Source organism: Gopherus evgoodei, chromosome 2 (assembly GCF_007399415.2).
Source record: "Gopherus evgoodei ecotype Sinaloan lineage chromosome 2, rGopEvg1_v1.p, whole genome shotgun sequence".
NCBI lineage: Eukaryota > Metazoa > Chordata > Testudines > Testudinidae > Gopherus > Gopherus evgoodei.
This window is the reverse complement of record NC_044323.1, coordinates 63,986,421-64,013,237: the sequence shown is the minus strand read 5'-3', so window position 1 is coordinate 64,013,237 and position 26,817 is coordinate 63,986,421. Positions and strand designations below refer to the sequence as shown.

At 40.4% G+C, this 26,817-nt stretch overlaps 1 protein-coding gene across 3 annotated transcripts in view; it reads right to left on the bottom strand.

Moving 5' to 3' along the window:
* The window catches only part of TAX1BP1 (Tax1 binding protein 1), a 78,200-nt gene that overhangs the window by 46,472 nt on the left and 4,911 nt on the right, over positions 1-26,817 (bottom strand). For all 3 annotated transcript variants that reach the window (XM_030550848.1, XM_030550850.1, XM_030550849.1), the window contains exons 3-5: positions 7,543-7,645; positions 3,893-4,080; positions 2,393-2,551 (exon numbers count right to left, since the gene is read on the bottom strand). In XM_030550848.1, coding sequence (XP_030406708.1) covers positions 2,393-2,551; positions 3,893-4,080; positions 7,543-7,645 — 450 coding nt within the window. The remainder of the gene's footprint in view (positions 1-2,392; positions 2,552-3,892; positions 4,081-7,542; positions 7,646-26,817) is intronic.

Genomic DNA, 26,817 nt, shown 5'->3' with positions numbered 1-26,817 from the left:
CATTAAGTGTTGGTTACCCTGCAGAGATTACAACTATCATTACTATATGGGCTGAATTTGTTCTAATTTTTTATATTTTACTTAATAAAATATGTCTTAAAGGTATATTAGGAAGTATAATTTTTTAAAGCTCAGCTTCACCTTTAGCTTTTAAATATTTTTTTCTTCTGTATCTGAATAGAATTTCAAAATACAAAGTATTATGGAAAAAATTAAAGAAAGAAATAAGAACCCCTTTAAATAACGAACTACCACAACCACCACATTCATGTGCTAATACAAGATTGTTTGCTGCGAGGACCAATTGTCAATAATGAGCTTCTGCCGCCTCTTTTAAGAGGCTATTCTATAATCTAATAAGCCTCCGACAAAGTTGGTTTTAGCCCACGAAAGCTTATACTCAAATAAATGTTTTAGTCTCTAAGATGCCACAAGTACTCCGTGCTCTTTTTGCTGATACAGATTAACATGGCTACCACTCTGAAACTTGACAGAAAACCCTATTATTTTGCCTAAATTTAATTTCATTCAAATTATAATTATTCCTGTTTGTATTTCCCTAAAACTATTGTATTAGCCTTTATTTGAAAACAATTCACATTGCAATTGTATATCTACTTCACTGTCTCTCACCATCTGTGGTCTGTTGATGTCACCACTTTCTAACTATCTTTCTTTAATTGAATCTCTGTTTCAATGTATTTTCCCTTAGATGTATTTGTTTATTTGTCAGGTGGTATCTCAATGTTGTTTCCTGCTTGTATTGCCGAGCTTCTCTAAGTCTGTTCGCAATAGCATTCTGTCCTCAATGTCTCCAACTCAACTGAATTTAGTATCAGAAAATTAAATGCTTTTATCTCCTTTTCAAGATCAAGAACACTAATGTGTATGATATCCCACAAATCCCACCCCAAAATCAATACATTGTCTTTATTACCCTTAATTTACAGTCCTTCAGATACTTTTTAATCCATATTCATATTCTAGACCAAATTAATTTCGCATCCCCGGACAAATTCATTTTCAAATGCTTAGTGAAGCCTACTTTGATGCCACAATGATATATACATCATAGACCTAGGGTGGCCAAACTGTGGCTCATGAGCTACACGTGGCTCTTTTACCGTTGAAGTGTGGCTCGCGGAGTCCCCCAGACCCTTCCTCCATTCTCCCTACCAGACTGGGGGTGGGAGAGCTAGGGACCTCTGCATTGTAATGGACTGATAGGGTAGGGGATTCTGCCCAGTGGGGATGGTGGGAGAGGGTCTCAGGGCTTCAGTCCCACAAGGCGCACCTGCTAGGGCTTGGGACTTCAGCAGGAGCGAAGCGGAAGCCCAGAGCCCCGGCAGGCGCCCCCCACAGGACTAAAGCCCCGATCCTGGCAGGTGTGCCCCAGCTCTCGAATCTCTGAAGATTAGCATATGCAGCTCAGAGGGTCAGTAAGTTTAGCCACCCCTGTCATAGATCCTGCTTTCAGTGGGCCTTCTTACATGCTTGAAGTTAAATACATTCATAAGTGTTTGGACCATCGGGCTTTATTTTGTAATATTACCCTTTCCCCTTCCTTTGTCCCCATCCATTTTCCCAAAAAGTTAACTTCTAGGCACTTACAGATTTCTCTCTTAATATTTATTACATTCTTTTACTAAAGACTAAAGTAAGATTTACTGGCCAGTAATAGCCAGATTGCTGCTTCTTCCATGATTTAAAATTGACACTAGAACTTCTTCATCCTGCAACACTCTAGCACCTGTCTATTTCACCATGAATCTTCAAAAGTAAATTACAACGGTTCATTAAGGTATTCAGCAGAATCTCTTTGGATCTCTGGCTATATCGTTCAGAACTGTTGATTTGTATATACACTGACATTTTACAAGTATTCTATTAACTCCTTTTAATCCACAGCTATATTATACAGGCTTTATTACTTCAAAGTTGTCCATGGTATCAATTCGTGTCTATCCCCCAACTTTTTTATTTCCTTCTTAAAAATAGTTTTGTTTTTGTTTTTTTAAAAAAAGCATCATATTTTAATAATTGATTAGGAGTCTAAAAATACTCTGCCTAGATAATTTGTTTCCTCCCTGGTATATGTGGAGTAATTCTTATTCCTAATTACAACCATTAGTTCTTTCTGGTTTTTGCTACTCTTTTATTTCCCCTGCAAACCTTACCTGACACTGTAAATTCATTTTTAGATTTCTCTGCTTTTACTATTTTACAACACAAAAAGAATAGTGGCAGAAGGGTAATAGGAACTGACCTAATTTAGTGTAAACATCTAATTGCTGAGGGTTTTTTAATAACTGGTTTTCATCCAGTTTAGTCAGTTCTTGAAAAAGGTGGATTACACATTATGCAGTCGGCTTTAACCAGTTATATAACTAACCTTTTGCTCTGTTTGGAGTTGATCACATCTCTGCTTTTCATGGTTAAGTTCTTTTTCCAGTCTTTCAAGTTGATCTCTAAGTTGCAGAGTTTCTTTTTCCAGAGCAGTAGTTACCTTTAACAGCTCCTCTTTTTCTTTCATTGTTTTTTCAATTTTAAACTAGAAAAAACAGAATAAATATTCTTTTCAGGTGATTTCCACCCCCGCACTGCCCCCTAGGACTCCCTTCAAGCCATTACAAACTAACGTGTATTATTTCCCATCACATCAGTCAAGCACTAGATGACAAGCAGCAGAAGCCAAAAAAGGTGTGCACCCTCTGGCTACATCAGCTTAACATACTCTCTCTCTTCCCTAGTTTGTGAAATTTCAGAGTGTAGGTTAACTTTGATTAGTACTAGACAACCAAATTTTGTTGTGGGCTTTACTTATACTCATGTTTCTGTGAAATTTTCTTTACCCTCCACCAGTGCTAGCAACAATGGAAGAGCTATGTTGGACCCAGAAGCAGTGTTTTTAGCATGCTATCATCTAGACCTGCCCTAAGCAGGTGTCTCCATGTGGTACAGCAATGTTGGGCGAACGTGGCAAAATCCTGACTGTAGACATAGCCAAAGCATAGGAAAGACAAATGAAGAATGTAATAGAACAACAGACAGGAATTCAAGTGGGAATTCCTTTTTTCTGTGATTCTGATGACATGAACAGCTATTCAGATCAATCTGCATTCTTTCACTAGACAGCAAACAAGACAGGGAAGGTAAGCTATCTCAGCTAGATACCCAGCACCGTGTAAAGTCCCTATTATCCCCAGTACTTGAAATCCCCAAACCAACTAGCACAGATAAATAACAATAACCTAGATGGGGCACAAACACAACATCTGAAGGCAAGTTAAAAACAGCAATCAAATCTGAAGTATGGGGAGAAGATGTAGAGTGATTTTGCCAATCATTAATTCAAACAATTTCAACAAAGAAATTGCCTTTTTCTGTTTATGAAGTCGTGAACACAAATAAAATGTTGGGATTGTCACTGGGCACATCTTTGTAGGCATTTGTGATACAATCACTAAATGGATGCTACTGTGTGAGGCAGAAGATAACAGAACATTGCTTGGAGAAAATAAAAGCGATTTCTAACTTGTTAGGCATCTGGATACTATGCAGCTTGATTTTTCTTCTTCTGCTTTGGGGCTCTTTCAGAGGGAACACAGATTAGAAAAAACTACAACAGGAATGCAGTTGAAAGACAAGGAAGGGAAACACAAGATGGCACCTATAAATATAGCTGCTTAACTTTTTATGCTATGCTCACTGCTGTGCTGAGCACTTAAGTTTAAACTTTAATTCATGTATTTTACAAGTATCTTCTGCAACGAGACCTGCTTAGCTTTATATTTTTATATAAAGTTAATTCACCACGTTCTACAGATAAAACCAGAAATAAACATCTATAAATAAGAATATGGAGAACATTTCTGAGTTTGTTGAATCAAACCTCAAGAAGTCCAGCTTTTGTGGTCACCACCAACATATCAGAATTTCCTTCATCCTCCATAGTCAGCAATTCTTCAACAGGAGAAGAGGTTCGAAACTGAAAAGGGGTACTTGCTCCACGGATCTCACCCTTATGGGTTACATAACAGAATTGGTAAAATTCTCCATCATCATTTGGTAGATAGTATCCTAAAGAAAGAAAAATTAACATTTAAAACAGAACAGTTTTACATGGCAACAAATTGATCATGAGAACTACTGCACACAGTATACAATTATGATTCCTGTACATTGGTTTAAACTAAGCAATAAAGCAAAACTAAGTGTGAATTATGATATAATTCAGTGGCTAAAAAACTACATTAATGTTTTCTTGGTGGTATGTCACCCTCCTGCAGACCACTGAATTGGGCAAAACAAACTTCTGAAAACCAGGAAATGCACAGTTAAGATTGCCCATGCAACCTTATCTCTGCCTCTTTTAGCAATATACCCCATTAACACACATCCCTTTACACTGACAATTCCACAATTGCTGAAATGTACAAAAACTTATTCAATCTCACCCACAGGATTCCATCTAACATTATTACAGGACAAAAAGGTGGGGAGCAGGGAAAAGGTTGCCCATGCCACCTTCCCTTCTGGTCCCCTGGAGCTGGCAATAGCCAATGGGAATTATCTGCATATATTTCTTCAGGTGCAGTCACTGTATTAGATGTATCTACACTAAATGGTGGCGGCAGTAGTTGGGCCTGCTTGATAAATGTGTGTTTGTGATGTGAGGTTGTGCACGAGGTATTTTGAAGTGTTTGACTGAGTTCTGAGTATAATATGAGGAAACTGATGTTCTGCTTGTTTGTTTTCTGCTGCATTCCCTTATCTGTATTCTGTCTGAAAGTTCTTTGGAGCAGGGATCTGTCTTGCTATCTGTACAAGGGTTTAGCAAAGAATAAAAATCTAATAATTCAGCCTCAGAAGCGAGATATCAGTAGCTCTAGAATGTGATGCATTTTTCCTTAAGCATTCCACACCATCTCAGATTTTAAAACAAAAGTTCCTGTTTGGACTATTTGCAGAACCTTCAGTTCAGGCATTAGACATAAATGCTGCTAGTAGTCGGTGGCAGACCAAAAAACACCCCACAAAGCTAGCAATCCTTAGCTACCAGTCAAATCCTCTAAAAGTGGATGAAACTTTGGTTGTGTGTCACAGAACCAGTCTAAACTCTGAACTGTTTTTTTAGTGACTTGAGATAGAGGGCATGGGACTATAAAGCATCATACACAAGTACTCAAACTTAAGCTGAATGGAGACACTTTTCTCCATATAAAGGAGCTAAATCAGAAGTTGCCCAGGAGCATCTCTAAAATGGAGCAATCTGAGACTGGATACATTTATGTTACTGTGAGCATCTTTCATGGAAGAGTCACTGTCATTTCCCTTCAGATCAGATACAGCTAGTGCATGGACAGATTACATAAATGATCTTGACTTTTCTGCTGGAAAAATAAAAATCTGAGTAGTATTCCTACTCCAGAGATCAATCCACACAGCTCATATGTTTTGTCATCTCTCTAGCTCCAAGAATCTTCCGCAAATCCTTGAAGGATAAATACTAACACTTCACTGTATACAATGAAGTCACACAGTTGATGGCACCATTCTGTAAGCCATTTTTCTATGTAGTGGTACATTATTCAAACACTTGGTCCTGTAGTTAGAACAATACATAATATTCACCTCCAAAACAGCATTCAGCAACACTAGCTGACTCAATTTGTCATTCTATTATTATTCAAAGTCTTAATTCTATACTTAACTCAAAAGCACACAGATATAACCACCACTACTTCAAGCAGTAATCACATACTCATCTCTTCCCCATCTCTGACTGCTCTGTATTTCTGTTCACTGATGCCTGGTGAATCTTGCATGCTAAAGACAGAGAAGAGTGCATCTTTTCTCACAACTAGAGAATAAAATATTCTGACAACTTTTTACTACCCAAATTCATTTTTCACCAAGTGAGAGATATGAGGAATATGGGCATTCGATTTTAGAAACCAGAGGCAACACAAAGGCAATATTTCAAAGGCAACATGGGCATTTTGAAACATTTCTTCAAGATAAAGACAGCATATAAAAATGAATGTGATAAAAAGATTGGTAGAAAAGTTACATTTGAGGGAACCTGGAAAAGGACAGAAAATCTTAAATGAAAGAAAAAAAAACACTGAAAATTTGGAAAGAAGAATTTCATTTCCATCATTCTATCGTCTCTTAACCTGAACATCATTCTCAATTTAACGAGGGGCTTCAACATCAGATCAATTTATCAAAAGAATGTTTGTAGTGAGGCAGACTGGCCTCCCACTCAGACCCAGAGGGGAATGGACCACTCACTAAGCTCTGGTGGGTGGAGCCAGGCCATGCTCACCCCTTCCACCAGAAGTCAGTAGGCGGGACAGGAAGTACAAAAGGCGGGTCTGGAAGCTCAGTTGGGCTGCAGCTGCTGAAGGAGTCAGGTGCCTCTTCCCGAGCTGGGAGACTGTCACAGACCCCTGTGGCACTGAGGACTGGCAAAGCTGCCAGAGTTACCCGCTCATCAAATCATGGAGGAGTTCCGGAACTGCTGCTGGCCTTCTACCCTGACAACCCAGAAGATCCCCTACTGATCCAGGTACACCCTGAGGGGGAAGATAGGAAATAGCCCAGAGAAACTAGACAAGAGTCTGGTTAAAAGCTGGCCCGGTACAAGGTCAGTGTGTTGCGGGTGCATCCCCACTGACTCAGTGGTGAACCACTCTGCCACTGTTAGGGCCCTGGGTTGGGATGCAGCAGAGCTGGGCGGGTCTGCATCCACCCTGCCACCCCCATCCTTAGATTCTGTTTGGGTGCTCTACCCCAGCTTAAGTCCTAAGGACTTTTTGCTACACCTTAAGATCTTGGGCCCCAAACTCTGTTTGTTGCTTAACCTTAAATACAGGCCCGAGCTTCAGATTCTTGTTGCCCTGCCCTGACTTCGGGCTCAGACTCCTAACTGTTTGCTCTACTCTGTCCTGACTTCAGGCCAGAGCCCCAGGCTGCGTATTGCCCCGTTAATTGCTCAACAGTGGCCTCCCACAGACCCAGAGGAGGGTGGGGGAGGATGACCACCAACCTGCTATGATCTTTAATAGTATTTAAAAAACCCAAAATGACTGAACAAGTCATTTTCTATATTCCTTTTTCTCTTTACTGAAAAAATGTGTTTGACTACATCTTCCAGGCAACAAGGTTCTCCTGTGATCAGTCATTTATCAACACCCTGTTGCTATGTAAAATCGCAAATTCACTATTATAATTTCCCTGAAGCTTGAAGCACAGAAACAGGTCTGCAAAAGGGAAGACTCTCTCAAACATCTCATAAAAATTAGTAAAACGTGACAAGTAAGAAAAAAAAATGTGAAAAAGAAACAGACATGGAAAATTCCATTCTTAAGTCCAAGTTCTCTTTGTTAAACTTGGAGACACTATACACTCAGCACATTTAAAAATTCAATAAATGTACAGTTTAATTAATATAATTGCTATTTTTAAACTGCAAAAATTGGCAATAGAATATCAAATCCAGACAGATGGTGATTTATCAAGTATATACTTGCTCACCTTGAAAAGACAGCACAGAGTTAACGGTTGATCCCTCCACATAATTTTCTGGCATAGGTGACCACAGAAATGTATAATAGTCTCGAGCAGTACTCCAACCAACCTAAAGAAAATAACCAAAAGAGAAAACCTAAGTAGAGTAATATGTTAACAAACTGTAACCCACATACTTGAGTTACACCATACAGAAAAAAAGATATTGACTAATGTTTACAAATTAGGAATATTTAACAAGTATGTCAAAATTTTAGTATAGATTTTATTAAGCTGTTACCTAATGCAATAAGAGTTTTATATAATAAATTAAACAGATAGTTTTTACCTTATATTAAATTGCAATTTGATAAAGACATCAGTAAATACAAAAATAAAGAGACATCTTTCACTACTTAGATAAGGAGACAACCTATGCTAATATTGACTACATATCTCTGTCACAATGCAAGTAGAAATAAGATTTTGGAGGGTTAGGAGTGCTATCTTCTCCAATGAGAAAGCAGGAATTGATTGTGATACAAGACCGATGCAGTCCCAAAACAATGGGTTTCAAATCCTTTCCCAATCACTGCAGAATATGCAAGTGTTGACTTTAAGACCAACACTGTACTGGAACATTGACTCTTCATTAGGTGCATTCCAATTACATGGAAAAGAACTGGGCTAGAAGTCTGGCCAACTGATTTCAATAGTATCCCTGATTTTACACCTGTATGTTAGGCAGTTTAATATCTCATCTGCCCTCTACTGGCAGGGATCTCATAACAAGCCTTTGCAGAAATAAAAGATCTATTAGATCAATTTTGATCCTCTCTCTCATTAATATGATGTAATGATTTTTCACTAAATTCTCTTTTAATCACTAAATAGAACTTCCTTAAAGAAACAGTATCCCACATGATACAAACCAATAGGAAATCAGTATGATTTATTGAACTAGAATTACATGAATCTGAAATATAGGAATTCTGTTTTGTGGGAAGAAAATCTAATTATCAAAGCCACTATCACAAAGCAATGGGCACAAATTAATAGCATAATGAAAATATGAAAGGGGGGGGGGTTTCCTGTGATATAAAAGTCTTATTACCTAGCCAAAACTCTGGTGAAATGGGTCTTACTAGTGAATAGGAGTGGCCACCTCTCCTTTCATAGCCTCTCTAAGACAAGTTTTCACCATTTTTGTAAGGAGAGAAGGCAGCCATTCAGAAAGAAAAGTGGAGTAAGCAATGAACTTAAGCAGTCAAGATTTCTATCTCAGAAGAATGAGTTCTATGTAAAGTTTATGCCAAACCTTCCTTTATGACTAGGGTCAAAATAATCTCAATTTGGAAAGAACTGGTTTTAAATTATGCCAGCTCCTTTTTATGTGAAATGAGAATAGCTACAGGATTTTAAAGAAAATATACAGAAGTAATATAAACCTAAGCCCTTCAGCTAATAAGGCAAATAAAAAATGACAGTAAGTAAGACATTTCTGGACAGGTTATTCCATAGTTATCCACTAATAGGTATTTTTTATGCTCTGCTAAAGCGTCTTGTACTGTGCACTGCTAGAGACAGAACACCAAGTACGCTGATCTACCATGGCACTTCCTGTGTTCACTGTGGACTGTGCCCCCCCCATAAGGATTTATGGAAATATGCTTATGAATGTATATATGACATAACTAGAATGTTTTAAGCTACATAGGCCATGTAACACATTTCAAAGGTTATGATCTACTGAATCTATTAAATCCTATTTGCATGCATGTATCATTTTTGTATTTGAAGTTATGAATACTGGCTGTGTACTAGCTTGATTTTTTTAAGTAGCCTTTGTAAAGCATTTGGTCAGCTTCTTGAGAAATGATGTACAAATTAAGTGCCCAATCAAGAAGCACTTAAGGGACAATGGATCTTGGAAGGCTCCAATCCACATAAGTCTACATGAGGACGTTCAAGGTAGCAGGTAAGCAATGGCTGCTGCCAGTAAAAACTGAGTCATGCATGGACTTGTGACTTGCCGATGTGACTCAAACTCCATCTCAGAGCTAGACTTTGCATAGGAGAGAGGAGGGGGTCTCCACCCACAAGAGTCTATTTAAGCTTGTGGGAGACCCCTCTGTTTGGTCTTCAGCTGACTCAAGAGATATCCTTGGGGTTAGAGAGGCTACCTGAAAGGAACTGGAACAAAGGACAGTAATTACAGGGGATGTGAGTGATTGCTGGACCCAGACTAGAAGGAGATTAGTCTGTAAAAGAAAGCTTACTGGGTGAAGTTTTTATCTGTATTCAGTTTTCTTAGTCATAGACTTGCATATTCTATTTTATTTTGCTTGGTAATTCACTTCGTTCTGTCCGTTACTACTTGGAACCACTTAAATTCTAATTTTTGTGTTTAAAAATCACTTTTTACTTATTAACCAACCCAGAGTAGGTATTAATACCTGGGGGGGGGGGAACAGCTGTGTGTTATAGGGGGAGAACAATTTACGAGTAAAATGGATTTATTTGGGGTTTGGACCCCATTGGGAGTTGGGCATCTGAGCGTTAGAGACAGGAACACTTCTTCAGCTGCTTTCAGTTTAAGCCTACAGCTGTTAGGGGATGTGGTTCGGACCCTCGGTCTCTGTGGGAGCAGATTGGCATGTCTGGCTCAACAAGACAGGATGCTAGAGTCCCAAGCTGGCAGGGAAAGCACGGGCATAAGTAGTCTTGGCATATCAGTTGGCAGCCCCAAGGGGGTTTCTGTGATCCAACCTATCACACACTCCAACACTAGGAGGAGGAGGAGGAATAACTAGAAAGAGATGCTGTTAAGTGTACAATCCTTCCGGCAGAAGTTATAGTGATTAGCAAGCAACTTTGATAAGATAGAAGCATAACTGATCTTTGATAGTTCAGCAATAAATTGGAAAAATTATCTCAAGCACCAAAATGGAACCAACTAACTCTTGGCCCTAATCTTAGCTAAAAGAAAAAGGCTTCAATGACATCTCCAAACTGGTACCTTACAAAGATATGTTTGAAATATACTGTCCTGGGAAAAATACTTATGCTGGAAAGTACTGAAGTAAACTTCCTCACTGTGCGGTAGGTAATTTTATAGAAGTCATTTTGACTCTCTCTTTAAATGGCAGTTCTTGCTGGTCACTAGCATATAACATCCTGCAAAAAGGCAATAATCAGCATAATTTTTAAGAGGACTGAATGGGGAGAACAACAGAAGAAGGGTAGAGAGTCTCCTAAGATTTCAAGATAGGCAAATACTAACTATTTTCTGGATATGAGAGCATCTTTCTCCTATTCAATTGCCATAGGCTGATATGTAAACATAATAGCCCATTCTGAAAAACTTTGTTCTGAATTAGTTTTTTTACATATTTCATGTCTATTGATCAGGATTAAATAACTGAGACTCAATAGAACGCAGGATTCATGGCAATTTAGATATAAACAAAACAGCCAAGTAGACTATAGGCAAATTAATCCTCCTGACCTATTTCTGAGCAGATAATTCAGGGAAGGAAATATAAATCACTATTTAAAACTCAGTAAGAGTATACATCTCAGTAAAGGTGAAGTTCACATACCTAAATTTTACATTAGATTAACTCCAGTTTATTGCGCGTTACAGAGGATCCTGACAAGTGCCAGATCCTGAAGCCTCTATGTAGGAAACAATTCTATTAACAGTGGGAGTTTTCAGAGTAGGAATGGCAGGATCCAACCCCAATTTCTCAGAAGTAGTACTACAAACAGAAGAGCAAGTCAAGGAGGGGGTACAGTATCTAGTAAATATTTTATGTAATGTTTGATGAAAAGACTTGATAACTTATTTTATCATTTTAAATCATTTTGACAAAGTCCTTTTTTAAATCTGGCTTGGAGGTACACAGTGCATCTCCCAACCACAAAATACTCTTATCATCAATCTTCTCTAGGGCAACAGATGACAGGAATTATGAAAATCACACTGTATATAAAAATCACACTGTACCCCAGCAGTGACCTGGATATGATTTCTTCACAATGAGATTTGTATCATCTCTGAAGGAAAGCCAATAGCCTTCAGAAAATAAAGAGCTAAAATAGGAAAGATAAATTTGAGGAGAAGAGTTTAGGAAAAATCTTAAACTGTAATCTAAATCAGTTGCAAATCCAACAGAGGAAATTGTCACTGAGGAAGAGGAGGAAATAAGTATTCTCAGAGAAACATGGGGATAACAAGCCCACTGTAGGTTTAAGGCCCTTAGGGTCCCCTAAAATTGAAACTCTGGAAGCGAAGTGGACTGGAGCTCCTTTATTTCTCATCACTCTCAGTGGCAGGGCAGGAATACTACTCCTCATTGTGGTGGGGGGGGAAGGGGAAATAAACAGAGAAACTAGTCTATTTGTCCACCAGTCAATTCGCCTGGAATTACCCTCATTGTGGTTCATGTAGCTCAGCGGTTCTCAAACTATGGGTCAGGACCACAAAGTGGGTTGCAATTCCATTTTAATGTGGTCATCAGGACTGGCGCTGGACTTGCTGAGGCCAAAGCCTGGGGCCAACAGTTTCAGCCCTGGGTGACAGGACTCAGGTTACAGGCCCCCAACTGGGGCTGAAGCCCTTAGGCTCAGGCTTTGGCCTCCTCCCCTGCCTGAGGCAGCAGGGCTCAGGCAGGCTTGGGCTTAACCAACCAATCCCCCCATCCCCACCGCTGCTGGGGTCACGTAGTAATTTTTGTTGTCAGAAGGAGGTCATAGCGCAATTAAATTTTAGAACCCTTGAGTAGCCGATTCTCCTTGCTGGTGTATAGATGGGTGGGAGGGAGCAGTCCAATTCACAAATGGGAACCGATCTGTGGTGAGGACTTTATCTGAAACCTGGTGAAACATACTTTTCAATGGGCAGGTTAAAAGGTTCTATTTGAGACAAAGGACTTGCAAGTCATTTTAAAAAAAGAGTCACAAGAAGCTAGCTGATTCTGCCTAAGATCCACAGGCGCCTATTGTTAACCAGCAATGGTAGTACAGGTTTGGGTTCATTTGTATTTGTATTAATGTATATTATGTGGGTTTAAGGTTGAGGGAGACTGTTAAACACTTTGACTTATTTATTCCATATCCTTTGTTATTTTACATCGACACTTCCTGTGGTAAATCCTGAATCCCAAAACAGAGGTCACAGTACACAGACAGATGATCCGAAAAGTCAAAATATGTCTGACTTGTCAATCAAAATATTCAAAACCACTTTTAGTTCAATTACAATTAAAGGATTAAGAAAATAAACCAAGGCTCTCTTTGTGGCAAACAGTACAAATAAGGCTGGGTGGGTTGAATTCTGCAGGTATAGGATAGAAAGTATTATATCCCCCCACCCCCGCAGTCTGCAAAGCAAAAGCATTCTGCAGGTGACACTTCATTCCATGCGTTGCCACCATGCCTGAGTCCCTACTCTATATACGTGGGGAAAACAGTGGACAGTGAAACTACTTAGGCCTGGTCTACACTGGGGGGGGGCGCGGGGAAGAGGGGTGAAAAATCAAAGTTATGCAATTTCAACTACGTGAATAACGTACGTGAAGTCGACATACTTAGACCTACTCACCGCAGTGTCTTCACTGCAATGAGTCGACTGCCGCTCCCCCGTCAACTCCGCCTGTGCCTCTCGCAGCAGAGGAGTACAGGAGTCGATGGGAGAGCGCTTGGGGGTCGCTTTATCACATTTAGACTAGTTGCGATAAATCGATCCCCACTGGATCGATCGCTGCCCACCAATCCGTGGGGTAGTGTAGACATACCCTTAGTAACAGTGTCCAACAAGCACCATTGCCAAATCTGAAAGATGTTTTTAAGACTGCCAAGACGAGTTTGGTGTGTGTATCCCATAACAGCTGACATGACTAACACTAGAACAAAGTGATAAACTAGTCTCCCCTCATTGCATTAGTGTGTGTTGTAGTGTTATCCAGGCAACACAAAATCCTGAAATCACAGCTTTGGAGGGAAGTAACAGATTCAAATATTTTGTTCCATAGTTACACCTTAATTATTTCTCTCAATTGACTTTTCACTCTATCCATGACAAATCATATTTAGAAACAATTCAACTGCAGTAGTCTTTTTTCCTTCATTTGTTATAGAACGATAATTGATTAAGATGTGATCCTATAAACACTTAATAAGTTCTTGACATTTGTGAAGTCAAAAGCAGGACTAACCAGTTTTCATTCGAGTATCGTTTAAAAAAGAGAGAGATAATATGAAGCAAGACTGAGGCAGAATTTTTAAAGTAATGCTTTTCAAAGTTTGCCATAAGCAGTAAATGGCTCTTTCAGCATTTTGACATGTAATATACAAGGATTACCCTAAAAAAAATATTAAATTCAGACCACCACCTTTAGACTTTTATTTTTAAAGCAGTAGCACATGAAACAGATGGTACACAGAGCCAATAAGACCATAAATATAGCTCTTGTGTAAGAACTGAACTGGAACTCAGTTTAGTGAAAGTACAAAGTATATAGATATCACTTTTTCCTCTGAGACCATTACACAGTAAGTCCCAGTTCCAATTAAAAGAAATGCAAACAAACAGCAATTCCTTACAATCCTTTTTCCCTTATTCACTGGGAGGGGGGGCCACAAACAAAAAACAACCACTTTCACAATTAATCGGTTGATCCTGAAACTTTTACAGACACCAGTAGTCCCAATTATCAGAGGGGTAGCCGATAAAATCGGTGTTTGTCCTCCGTCTCGACCGATCTTTGGTCGGGACACAATTTGTCCTGATATTTCACTCGGCCGGCAGCAAGCGGCTTTTTTTTTTTTTTTGGCTCCACCGGCGGACGACCCCTCCCACCCATGTGTCCCTACATTTTCTCCCTCATCTGGTCACCCTATTTGGAACCCCCTTTCAGGTAGCTGAAAGCAGCTATCAAATCCCCCCTCATTCTTCTCTTCTGCAGACTAAACAATCCCAGTTCCCTCAGCCTCTCCTCATAAGTCATGTGCTCCAGCCCCTTAAGCATTTTTGTTGCCCTCCACTGGACTATTTTCCAATTTTTCCACATCCTTCTTGTAGTGTGGGGCCCCAAACTGGACACAGTACTCCAGATGAGGCCTCACCAGTGTCGAATAGAGGGGAATGATCATGTCCCTCGTTCTGCTGGCAATGCCCCTACTTATACAGCCCAAAATGCCGTTAGCTTTCTTGGCAACAAGGGCACACTGTTGACTCATATCCAGCTTCTCATCCACTGTAGCCCCTAGGTCCTTTTCTGAAGAACTGCTGCCTAGCCATTTGGTCCCTAGTCTGTAACAGTGAATGGGATTCTTCCGTCCTAAGTGCAGGACTCTGCACTTGTCCTTGCTGAACCTCATGAGGTTTCTTTTGGCCCAATCCTCTAATTTGTCTAGGTCCCTCTGTATCCTATCCCTACCCTCCAGCGTATCTACCACTCCTCCAAGTTTAGTGTCATCTGTAAACTTGCTGAGTGCAGTCAAGTAACACAGGGTTACCAATATACGAACAAAACCTGGGAATGAAGCCTCAAAGCGTTTTTTTGAATGCAGTGCACATAACATGCACTGCACATTATCTCAACTTAGGTGGCGATATCTGGAGAAAAAAAATTGGAAAAGTAAATGAACCTGTCATTGCTCTAAAACGTGCATTCACTGCCTGCCTTGCCTGCAAAGCATGGTTCAATCAATCATTGCAGGAAAAAGGGAAAGTGCCTGCAATTCTCCAGTAATTACATGGTGGAACAGCTGATTTAAAGCTGTCCATTTTCATACCAGGCAACTGCAGGATTATGTGGGATTTTTTGAAGAGTGAGTGTGAAGCTGTTTAAGATGTAGTCACTTTAACAAAATCAACCGAAATAAAAGTAGATATACTGCAGCAATTGAAGCGTTTGCACCAAGAATAATGGCAACTCTCACTGCTAATGAAAAACCAGAAATCAGACTGCATACGGTGGCAAATGATTTGACTGATCTTGCCAGTTATGAAAAGTCCTTCAGTGGCACAACTGACAGGCTGTTAGCTAAGAAAGCCCTTTGCGAAAACAGTGTTAAAACTGAAGCCCATGACTGGTTCTTAATGGTTTTGTCAATCCACTGTGTGTTTCTTTTTTAAAACCCTGCCAAGTGTTTCATCCCAATCAGGCCAAACTTCTTGACCTTGCATCACTAAATGTATTTCAGTCTATTCCCTTGTTTGAAGGCAATGACTTGGCAAAAGCCATGCTTTTTAGCTACAGCACTGCAGTTTCTGAAATGAAGTGCCTTGACATTGTGGCACTTGGAAAGATCGCTTTCCACATCAGTAATAGCTCTGAGGTGTTTATCACTGCCGGTTAACAGTGCAGGCAGAGAGATCATTTTAGTCTTACAAAGACATCTTGTGAGATGACAGATGTTCAAAGATGACAACCTTGCAATATACAACATGCTGTTTCAGAATCATGGAAAGCGGTTAGTAAATGACCATTTTACACTCTAACAAATAATCATGTCAGTAGTCAAAATTATATAAGGTTTGATAGCAATTCAAAAGCTCCTGTACTGACGTAGTGAAAGCTGCATTATTGTGTGCACCATTTCCATGATTTCATTGTTTATTGCCACGTCCTGTCCGTGACTTTTAATAATACCAGAGACAAAATCTTAGTCTTAGTCATGATCCAATATGGACATTCCAACAGCCACATCCAACCATGAAAAGATTACAAGGTATACAGTAACTCTGAATTTATTAAAGTTATGCACATGAGAGATGTGATTTATCAATTTAAATAAGAGGAAGAGCCAGGAAATGTTGACTCAATCTTGGATCTGCTGCACTGTGTGGTCCTAATATTATTATTACTTCAGTAAGTTATATAGCACCTTTTCATCCAAAGATCTCAAAATGTATTACAAACCTTAACTATGTGTCAAAACACGCAAATAGGCTGGGTATCAGTATCCTCATTTTACAGACAGAAAACTAAGGCTCCAAGAGATTAAACTTGCCCAAGGCCACTGAACAAATCAGTGACAAAACCAGGACTCAACTCCCAATTCCATCCATAATCCAGCAGGCCACATTAGTTTCTAAGTTAGTCATTTAACTTCTCTGTGCCCCATCTATAAAATTAAGATGTGTTGCCCTCCACAGAGCTCAAAGAAAACAGTATAGGCAATAGATATGGCTAAATTCTTTCTTCACATTAGCAGCTCCCAGCGCTGCAAGCTAATACCCACGGGGAGGTGGAGTACCTGCAGCACTGGGAGAGCTCTCTCCTAGCGCTGGCACTGCGACCACACACGCACTTCAAAGCACTCCCGCGGCAGCACTGTACAGCTGCAGGTGTAGCCATACCCTAATTCTTTTTTGAACTGAGTTATACTTTTTTCCCACAAAATCCCTTGGCAAAGAGTTCCACAAGTTGATTCTGCATTGTGCGAAATACTTCCTTATGTTTGTTTTTAAACTTAACTGCCTGTTAATTGTGTGACCCCTAGTGTGTGTGATGTGAAGGGGTAAAGAACACTTCCCTATTCACTTTCTCCATACCACTCATGATTTTATGGACCTCTCTCATATTCCTGGTTAGTTGTCTCTCTTCTCAGCTCAATAGTCCCAGTCTTTTTCATTTCTTCTTATTTCAAAAGCTGTTCCACACCCCTAATTATTTTTGTTGCCCTTTGCTGCACTATTATATTATATACACACACCCCACAATTTTACATGGTGGTGTTATATCTTCTGTTTTATTATCTATCCCTTTCCTAGCGGTTCCTAACACTGTTAGCTCTTTTGACTGCTGCTGCATACTGAGTAGATCGGGGTCGGCAACCTTTAGCACGCGGGCTGGGCCAGTTTGTTTACCTGCCACGTCCGCAGATTCAGCCAATCGTGGCTCCCACTGGCCATGGTTCGCTGCTTCAGGCCAATGGGGGCAGCAGAAAGCAGCATGGGCTGAAGGATGTACTGGCCCCTGCTTCCCGCCACCCCCATTGGCCTGGAGCAGCAAACCACGGCCAGTGGGAGCCGTGATTGGCCAAACCTGCGGCAGGTAAACAAACCAGCCTGGCCCACCAGGGTGCTTACCCTGGCGAGCCACGTGCCAAAGGTTGCCAACCCCCAGAGAAGATGTTTTCCCACCACTATCCACAAGAATGCCAATCTCTTTTTCATGAATGTCATTTTGTACATATAGTTGGGAGTATATTTTCAAATGTGCATTACTTTGCACTTATCGAGTTTCATCTGCTACGTGGTAGCCCAGACACTAGTTTTCTGATGTCCATTTGTAACTCTTCAGTCAGCTTTGGACTTAATTATCTTGAGTGACTTTGTATCATCTGCAGACTTTGCCCCATCTGTCCCCTTTTCCCAAGCATTTATGAATATGCTGAAAAGGTCCTACTACAGAGCCGTACGGAGCCTCATGTGAAAACTGACCATTTATTCCTACCCCTTGATTCCTATCTTTAGTAACTGGTTAAATCTATGAGAAGACCTTCACTCTTACCTGACTGCTTAGGTTGCTTAAGAGCACTTGGTAAGGGAAAGGCTTTCTGAAACTCCAAGTACCCTATATCTATTCTCACCCTTTTCCACATGCTTGATGACACTCTCAAAGAATTCTAATAGATTGGCATGTTGGCTTTTCCTCAATTTATACATAACTTTTTGGCTATATATATTCAGCTGTATAACCCATAGAGGACATGCTGTAAAAATACCATACCCACAGATAAGCAACACATACTTTGGCATTTCCAGACTTCTCCACCTGTGTTCCCTCTGAGTTGTGTGGTTGGGCATCCGCCCAGGAGAGATTCAAGTGCCGCCCAGTTGATTAGCAGAGCGCACACATCTGGCAGCATGTGTTCAGGTGCCCCTCTCGCCACCCCCACCGCTTTGCAGCCATGTTGCTCCATCCTACAGCTGCCTCTGGGACCCTTCTGGTGACTGTACAGAGCAGGGGGGAAGGGAGGTGCTGGTGTCAGGGTGTCCCCCTTCCTCTACCCCGTACCCCATCTCTGCACAGCAGGGGAGAGGGAACAGTCTGGCTCAGGACTCGGAGCTGCTGCAGTCTGGGGTCTGAATAGTGAGAGTGCCTTTCTTAGAGGCACTGCACGGTTTCTGAGACTTCAGCTCACACAGTGTCTCTCTCTCTCTATGTACCTCTTCTCCACAGAACGAGGGAGAAGAGACAAGGCTCAGGACAGAGCAGGAGAGCTTTCAGTGAGTGCTTTAAAGAGAGAGTGCACAGCGTCTCTCAAACTTCCCCACCCACCAGCACAGTGTCTCTAGGTCGGTCACTCACTCACACACATTTGTATTATTACTACTTCTTAGTACTTCCTGCAATGCACATATATTCTCTGTAAATTTCAAAGTGTTCTTTTAGTGTTCTGACTGGTCTATGCATTTGATCATTTTTATTTCTTACACTTAAATTTAATTATTTGAGTAGTGAGTTCTAAAATGCCTAACTTGTCCTGGCTGAAGTAATAATTATCCCTATGGTAACTTATTAAAAATATATCTAGGTTTTTTTGTTGCTACTGGCAGCACACATCTGCATATACATCGATGCACATACAATTTATTCTGCACATGAATGGAAGAGAGAGGAAACATTGTTCCCCACCTTTTTAGGTATAAGCCAAAATAAAGGTACAACCTTACTGCTAAAAAATTGGTAGATGTGCATCAGCTAAAGAAACATCATGATGTATCAGATTTGTCTTTCTGGTTTACCAGTAAAGTTGCATAATAATCAGTTTAAAACATAAGTATGAAAAAGTAGTTCCCCCCCAAAAAAAATAGTACATGAATTCTTCTTACTTGAAAGAGAAAACTTCTATTAATTTTCATAGATATGCAAAGTAGCATAATACATTCTTTTCCTTCTACTATTGCTTCTGTCAGTGATTGACCCTATTTACTATTCCACTCTTCTCTTATCAAATGTAACCAGTTTAAGAAAACTAATACATCTATATGACGAAGAAAAATATTGTATGTAATTCAACTCAAGGACACTATTAGTTAAGTCCAGATGTCCTTAGTCATTTCCACATTAAAGGGTATTACATTATCCATTTTCTCTACCAGAAAAAGGAAAAATTTCAGATCCTGTAGCGGAAGAGTCTGAAGCCATTTCCTCCGCTGTCCCTCAGGCTACCAAATCAGATGTTTCTTCAGAGGAGATGCAAGTGGAGAGAAACAGCATCAGTTTAGCCGAGACATTACAATGCTTCTCTAGTGGGATAAGGCAGTTTTCCCCTCATTTTTAAAACTGAGAGATTTTGCTAACTACCCCACTGCATTCCTCTCATGACGAACCTTGAAGTCATGACCCCAAGGCTGAGATCCATGGTTCAGTCTATACGTAGGTGATGCAGCAGCATGAAAATCAATATTCATCATGCTATTCAAGATATCAAAATGTTGCTCAGATGCTAGGATTTGACCTATAGATGGCATGAGCAGTCAAGGTTGGTATAAAGTCCTCGAAGTCTGAAACAAGAACTGAAGCTGGGCAACAAAGGATGGTCACCCACTAAAGCCTTTATTTGCACTTCAAGAGGCCAAGCTTCTTTGTACAGTGACATACAAAATCACGTCAATGTTCTTATTATTCTGAAGCCTTGGTGTGGGCCTCTTCACTCAAATCTGGAAAAGCCAGCAAAATATTTTAAGAACATAGTTCCACTGTAGATGCAATAGGCTTGTAGCTGATTCAAAGTCTTCTGCAAACCTTTATTATATAATATTCAATCTTGCCTTACTTTTCAGTTTATTCCTAGGAGAATTGTGTTACTGCACATGTGCAGCATTCATGTCCCCTGCAAAAAAATTACATCTGATGAGGAAGCAAAGGGAAGGTGCAAGAGCAGTCACCCGGCCCTCCCCAGTAGCACAGGCAGGTTGGCTTGGGCATCCAGAGCAGCCAGTAGAGACATAAATCACCGCTGGGGGCCAGCAAACATGTACGAGAGAGAGAGAGTCAGACAGACAGACTCTCTCCCTCACTAATGCAGCAAGCTGGGCATGAAGGGGCAGGGCTTTGGGATGTTTCTGAGGCAGGCAGGCATGGGGCAGGATCTGTCCCCTCAGTCAGAGCAGAATATAGAAGCCTGCCTGCTTAGTGAATTGTTCCCATTGTATTTGTGAATTCCCTCAGGAGTATAGAACAGGCGTAAGAGTTTCAAGGCACCTTTACATTGCCAGAGTAGTGTACAGGACAGTATGACCTTATAAATGCTTATGATGATTTAGTGTTTACAACTGGTCTGAATTTTTGGACTGAAAAAATTTCCTATCAAAATGTGCTCCATGAACTGTTTGCTACTGACCTTTCTGGAGCTGGTCAGTAGCCAATATAAATATTGAGTTTGATTCCCCAGCCCTCACTTGCTCTTCAGTTGCCTACAATGTAACACTGAGCATATGGCTGCATATTTTTTTTTTGACTAATAACTAGAAATAAAGGGTCAAACCTAGTTACATTACTATTAGGCAAGGGGGTTTGGGGATTTCTTCCAATGCTCCCCACTCACATTCTCCATTCATTGTATTGTAGTTTAAGTTACTGAAATAATTGAAACCAGAGTAATTCTATTGCATTATTTTTACAAATAAAACATGCAGAATTTTAATATATGGTGCACAGAATTTAATTTTTTGTTGCAGAATACCCCCAGGAGTACCAGTTGTCTAACTTCACTGTGTTTTTGCATACCTGATCAGTGAGAATTCAAGTATATGTGAATATCTGATCCTGGCAATGTCAATCCTGCAGAAATATTTCAAGGCATCCCTGTCGCAACACATGGATGTAGATTCCTCCTCCACACCCTGGGCTGCCCTCCCCTCTCTAGCACCAGTGGTGCCCTCCGAGCTGCCCTCCTGAGCCCCCCCCTACAAGTTTAAGTCACAGGAATTTGTAGTAAGAGTCATGGACAGGTAACGGACATGAATTTTTGTTTACTGCTTGTGACCTGTCCATGACATTTACTAAAAATAATCATTACTAAAACGTAGCCTTACTAATAAGTCACTTTGTGTATATGCAGAGTATTTCCCTTCTCTTATAATATGTAGGTGGTTCAACTTTTTTTTTTTAATTAAATAGTCCCCACATTGGATTTTGTTCTTACTTAGTCCACAGCATTATATGCTAGATGTGTGAATAAATTTACTTTTTAAGGTTTTCCTACCTTTGTCTCTATTTATAACTATTTATAAAGAAAAGCAATAAGGAAGAGAGGAAGGATGGTCCATTGGTTAGGACACTAACCTAGGACTTAGGAGACCTTGGTTCAGTTCCCTGTTCCTCTGAGCAAGATGCCTGGAGTCTCCGTGGCTCAGTTTTATTTGTAAAAGGGGAATAAAAGCATTATCCTATCTCACAGAGGTGTTGTGAAGATAAGTTAAAGATTGTGAGATGCTCAGATGTGAGTGAGTGAGTAAAATTAGGTACTTAAGACAACCTAATGTGATCATCTTCTAAATACACCACTAGGACATTATGGAGAAATCAGAGGCAACATTTCTGCGTGTGCACTGAAACACAAAATTGTGTTATTTGGTAGAAGTACAGATCATAAACATAAAAGAAAAAAACCACTAAATACTCCTGTTATAGCTTGGTTTTGAGTCTTCAGAAGCTCAGATGTAACAAATGATCTCGTTTCCAATTCTCTCTGAAGCATTAAGTTACAGATAAATTCATGTATTGCATTGACACTAATGCCAATTTAAATATTGATGCTTGGTCTAAGTTTTAAGCATAGAACAGAAAGAGAAAATTGAATGACAAACCATGGTAAGCCTTTGAATTTATCCAGGGGCAGACACACTCGCCTTAGATGTTAGTGCTGAAAAGGTCAAATTTTAAACAGAAAAATAAAAATTTACTTTTGAAGAAAAGGGAGAAAGCCAGTCAAAAAAAAAAAAAAATCAGTATTAAAGAACAGCCTAGATCAACATGTAATAACCTGTCCAAACAAAGTTAGGAGTCTAAATTCAGGAGGCAAGGTAATTCATGTATAAATTAATTAGGACACCAGTTCCCCAACTGTTATCTATTAACCACTGGTGGCTCGGAAAGCACCTGCTGGTGATTAACCAAGAACTGATAGGTAACATGGTGCTGGCCCTTCCTCTTTTTCCATCTACTTCAAATATCCTTGCCAGAATGCCCATAAAAGCAGCTGCAACTGCAGCCAATTTAGCTGCCTCCCTTTCAGGCCACTGCTCCATAACGTAAGTCAACAGAAGCCAGGCACCATCAGCAGCCCTTTAGTGAAAAAGGAATACCTAGAGAAAGATGGAAACAAGCAGCATGCACAAAAGAGGAACAGAAAAGAACAAAATGAAGAGAAAACAGTGATTAATTTTAAAAAGACAATACATTTATTGCATTAAGGACAGAAATATATTTAGTCCCCCCTAAACATTACTTATTCATGTAAGCAATTGCTATAGTTGCTACAACAATGTCCTGCAACCCCAAAGGCAAGGAGAGATAAAACACTTAAGTTGTGGTTCTCTCCAGGAGGATGTCTGAGAACCCAGGCTAGGAGCTTGAGAAAACAAATGCCTTATACAACACACAAAATGGTGAAACTGACTGTTTGTGAAAGGAATCAGTTTAAAACTGCATTTAAGGATGGAATTCTAAAAGGGACAAAAAGCATAGGGGCAAGGACTAAAACGAAGGCCTTAAAGGAATTAGCACAAACTTCATTACACTGAGCAAACTTTATATACGTGACCAGAAGCAGCAAAGGACAAAAGAGATTGTAAAACTGTGCCCCTCACCTCCACTGTCCCCAAAAGGAGTTGACACATTTAGATGGGGGAAAAAATATGGCAAGATACCACAACTCACCTCAGTATGTGGAAACAAACATAAGCCTTGTCTACACTTAAAATGAACATTGACCTAGCTACGTCACTCAGGGATGTGAAACATTCATATCCCTGAGCACTGTAGTTAAGCTGACCTAACCCATGGTCAGGCAGGGCTACTGCCAACTCGGGGAGGTGGATTAGCTGCATTGATACAGGAAGCATCTACACTGCTGTGGCATAGCTGCAGTTGTGCCACTGTGACTCCCATAGTGTATACAGCCCTTAGATCTTAGTCAGGTCCCTCATCCATTCCCCTGTAATTTCCTATGTTGAACTAAATGAAAATTCCACTAGACCTCTTGTCTGTTTTTAATACAGACACACAACTGTCATTGGTGCAACAGCAATAACTTCCCATAACACTCAAAGACAGAATTCATTTAAACTTTGAACAGTTTTGGCCTTTAAGCAATTCATTCTCCTCCACAAAACGCAAAGGTCTTCCCATCCCTCTACATTTACCACCAACAAACTTACATTTTGAGGTCACTGACAGAAGTCTGATTCTCTTTAGACACAATATCAAGACCACTACATAGGACTTTAATCATTCTTGTTATTTAGTGAGATCAGAATCCCTTGAAGACCACTTCACTAGGCATGCTTCATATCCTTCACACTATTACTCACCTTTCTAAACCCCAAATAATAATCAATTTTCCCAGCAACTCCAAGGCATAATCAATCTCTAACAGTTGTTTATAATCTTTGTCCCCAGTATAGAGTCTGATCTTGTATCAATAATGGTGGTTTCAGCAGGAAAAGCTTCTCATTTTACTGCAAAGAATGTTTAAAAAGGAGAACAAACCAATGTTACGGGGCTAGATTTGGAATTTTTTTCTCTTTTAAACAGGGATACTAGAATGTATAGTAACTGCCGCCCTGATTTTTACCAGATGCATGTAACATCCGTTTTTAAAATTTAAATTCCAACTACTTCAAAAGAATGACAGGACTATATGTGGGTTATCTTGTTTCTTCCCAGTTCATCTAAAAAATTATGCCAACTCCAAAATTTAAAGATTTTCTTTAAATTCAAAAGTTTTACAGTAGTAGTATATTCCCATAATCAATTACAGCCTCAAAAATGTCCCACAACTTTAAATTTGAGTTCATAGTAATTAATTTATAAAACAAAATGAAACTCTGTTATACAAAGTCACTGCCTATTACTGCAGGCTTTTAGTAAAGTATTTTAATCCTATTATCCTCTTCACTAAAACAACATTCTTTTGAAATTCTAGTGGAATGCTTGAACCTCCATTCTTCAAATGGATGTGCATTTTACCTCATGTACACTCAGCTGACTGAAATCATACTTTGATTCCCTCCTGGCCCCAAACTTTACAGATTTACAAAATGTGTGCTTAAGAAAAATGTCTCCCCTATAAAACCATGTACTCCTCCTGCATAATTCTTGTAGCAATTTCATTTCAGCGCTGCAGACAGTGGACTGTACAATGTCCACAGATAACAATCTATGGAAAAAGCATACAGAATGGACCTAGCTCTGAGGATGAGTCAGGGTTGCAAAACTATTGTCTGTAGGATTCCTGCCTCGTTTGTTGCAGAACTTAGAAAGGCAAATGAGGTAGGGGACTGAGGCAGAGAAAGGACTATTTCTTGGTTAAGGTAATGCTGAATGCTGCTTGGGAAAACTGGATTCTATCCCTGCCTCTGACACAGAATTCCTATATGATCCTGGGCAAGTCACATAAACCAAACTTTCCAGAAGTGGTGGTACTAATTGCGCGTTCCTCATTTTCTGGGTTTCTGACTTGAGACCCAGGAATCTGATTTTCAGAAGTGCTGAGCACTTGCATCTGCAACCCAAGTCAATGGGAGTTATGCTCTGAAGATAAACAGTGCTACATTATGCTAAACATGTCTTAGACTAGGCACTAAGAATTAGTGAATACTGTAGTAAGTGAAGGCCCTGATAAAGGCCCAGTATGAGACCTGAGGCCTGAACTAAAATAATGGCCAAGACTTTGCTAACATGAAGCAAAATGAAGCTGTGAACCAGAGGCAGGCCCTGCTCACAGAAGCTGGCAAGGAAAGGGCTGATGCTGCAGGAAGATAAGTACCTAAAAGGTACTGAACACTAGAGATCAGAACATTCACATACTTGCACATTCCACATAGATAACAAGGAACAGACTGACCCATCCCAATGACAGGGGCAAGAGGGTAATATGATGGATAGAGTTGTTTTGTTCAAACCAACATGTACAAGGTGAGAGGCGGCACCTTACTGCGTAGAGGGGTTGTACCTTACTACGTAGAAGGGTTGTACCTCAATACATCAGGAGTGATGTGTAACTTGTTTGTACCTGTGTATAAGAATGCATCCTTGGGGCGATGTCTTTGTCCGGCCGAGGGGGCAGTGGAAAGTCCCGCCACTGACTGAGCCGAGTCCTTTGACCGTGGGTACATATTCGTAGTATGCCCTGACTTAGGCTAAGGGTATGGCTACATTTGGAATTTCAAAGCGCTGCCCCGGCAGCGCTTTGAAGTGTGAGTGTAGTCAGAGCGGCAGCGCTGGGAGAGAGCTCTCCCAGCGCTGCCTGTAAACCACATCCCTTATGGGTGTAGCGTGCAGCGCTGGGAGCCGTGCTCCCAGCCCTGCTGCCCTGATTACACTGACGCTTTACAGCGCTGTATCTTGCAGCGCTCAGGGGGGTGTTTTTTCACACCCCAGTTGCAGCGCTGTAAAGTGTGAGTGTAGCCAAGGCCTAAGAAACCTACAGGGAACTATTATTGTATCCAATATGGCAATAAACCTGGCCGACGTGCCTTCGTACTTTACTAGACTCTGTGGTCACTGGGGGTTCTCTTCGGGTCTGCTGTGTCAGCTATCTGCACAGAGCTGGGGCAGCACACAGAGGGAACACACGCACACAGCCGAGTGATACCAACAAGGAGAGAGCAGAGCAGAGCACCATACCGGTAGCACCTCTGACAACACCTCCCTGACAACAAATACTTTTGAACTTAACCACTTTGTGCCTCAGCTGCCCACATGTATCACCTCACAGGGGTGTTATGAAGATTATGTTTGTGAACAGGGCTTGGCGTGGGTGGGGTGGGAAAAGTAGTACCTTAGCCCTCCCAAAATGCCTAACATCTGTGTAAATAAAATGAAACGGGAGAGGATGGGGACCCAGCCAATATGATGTACCAGAACCCCAAATTTCTCTCAGTAGACCTGTTTGTGAAGCAGATACTACGATGCGTGCCACAGAAAAGCACATGAATTAGTTAATAATCCTGTGGAAAATATAGTATATGATCATGTACTGGAAGACTCTTATAATGCATTCGCTCAAAGGGACTGAATTAAGGTTGCACAGATGTAAGAGTTACGTTATTCC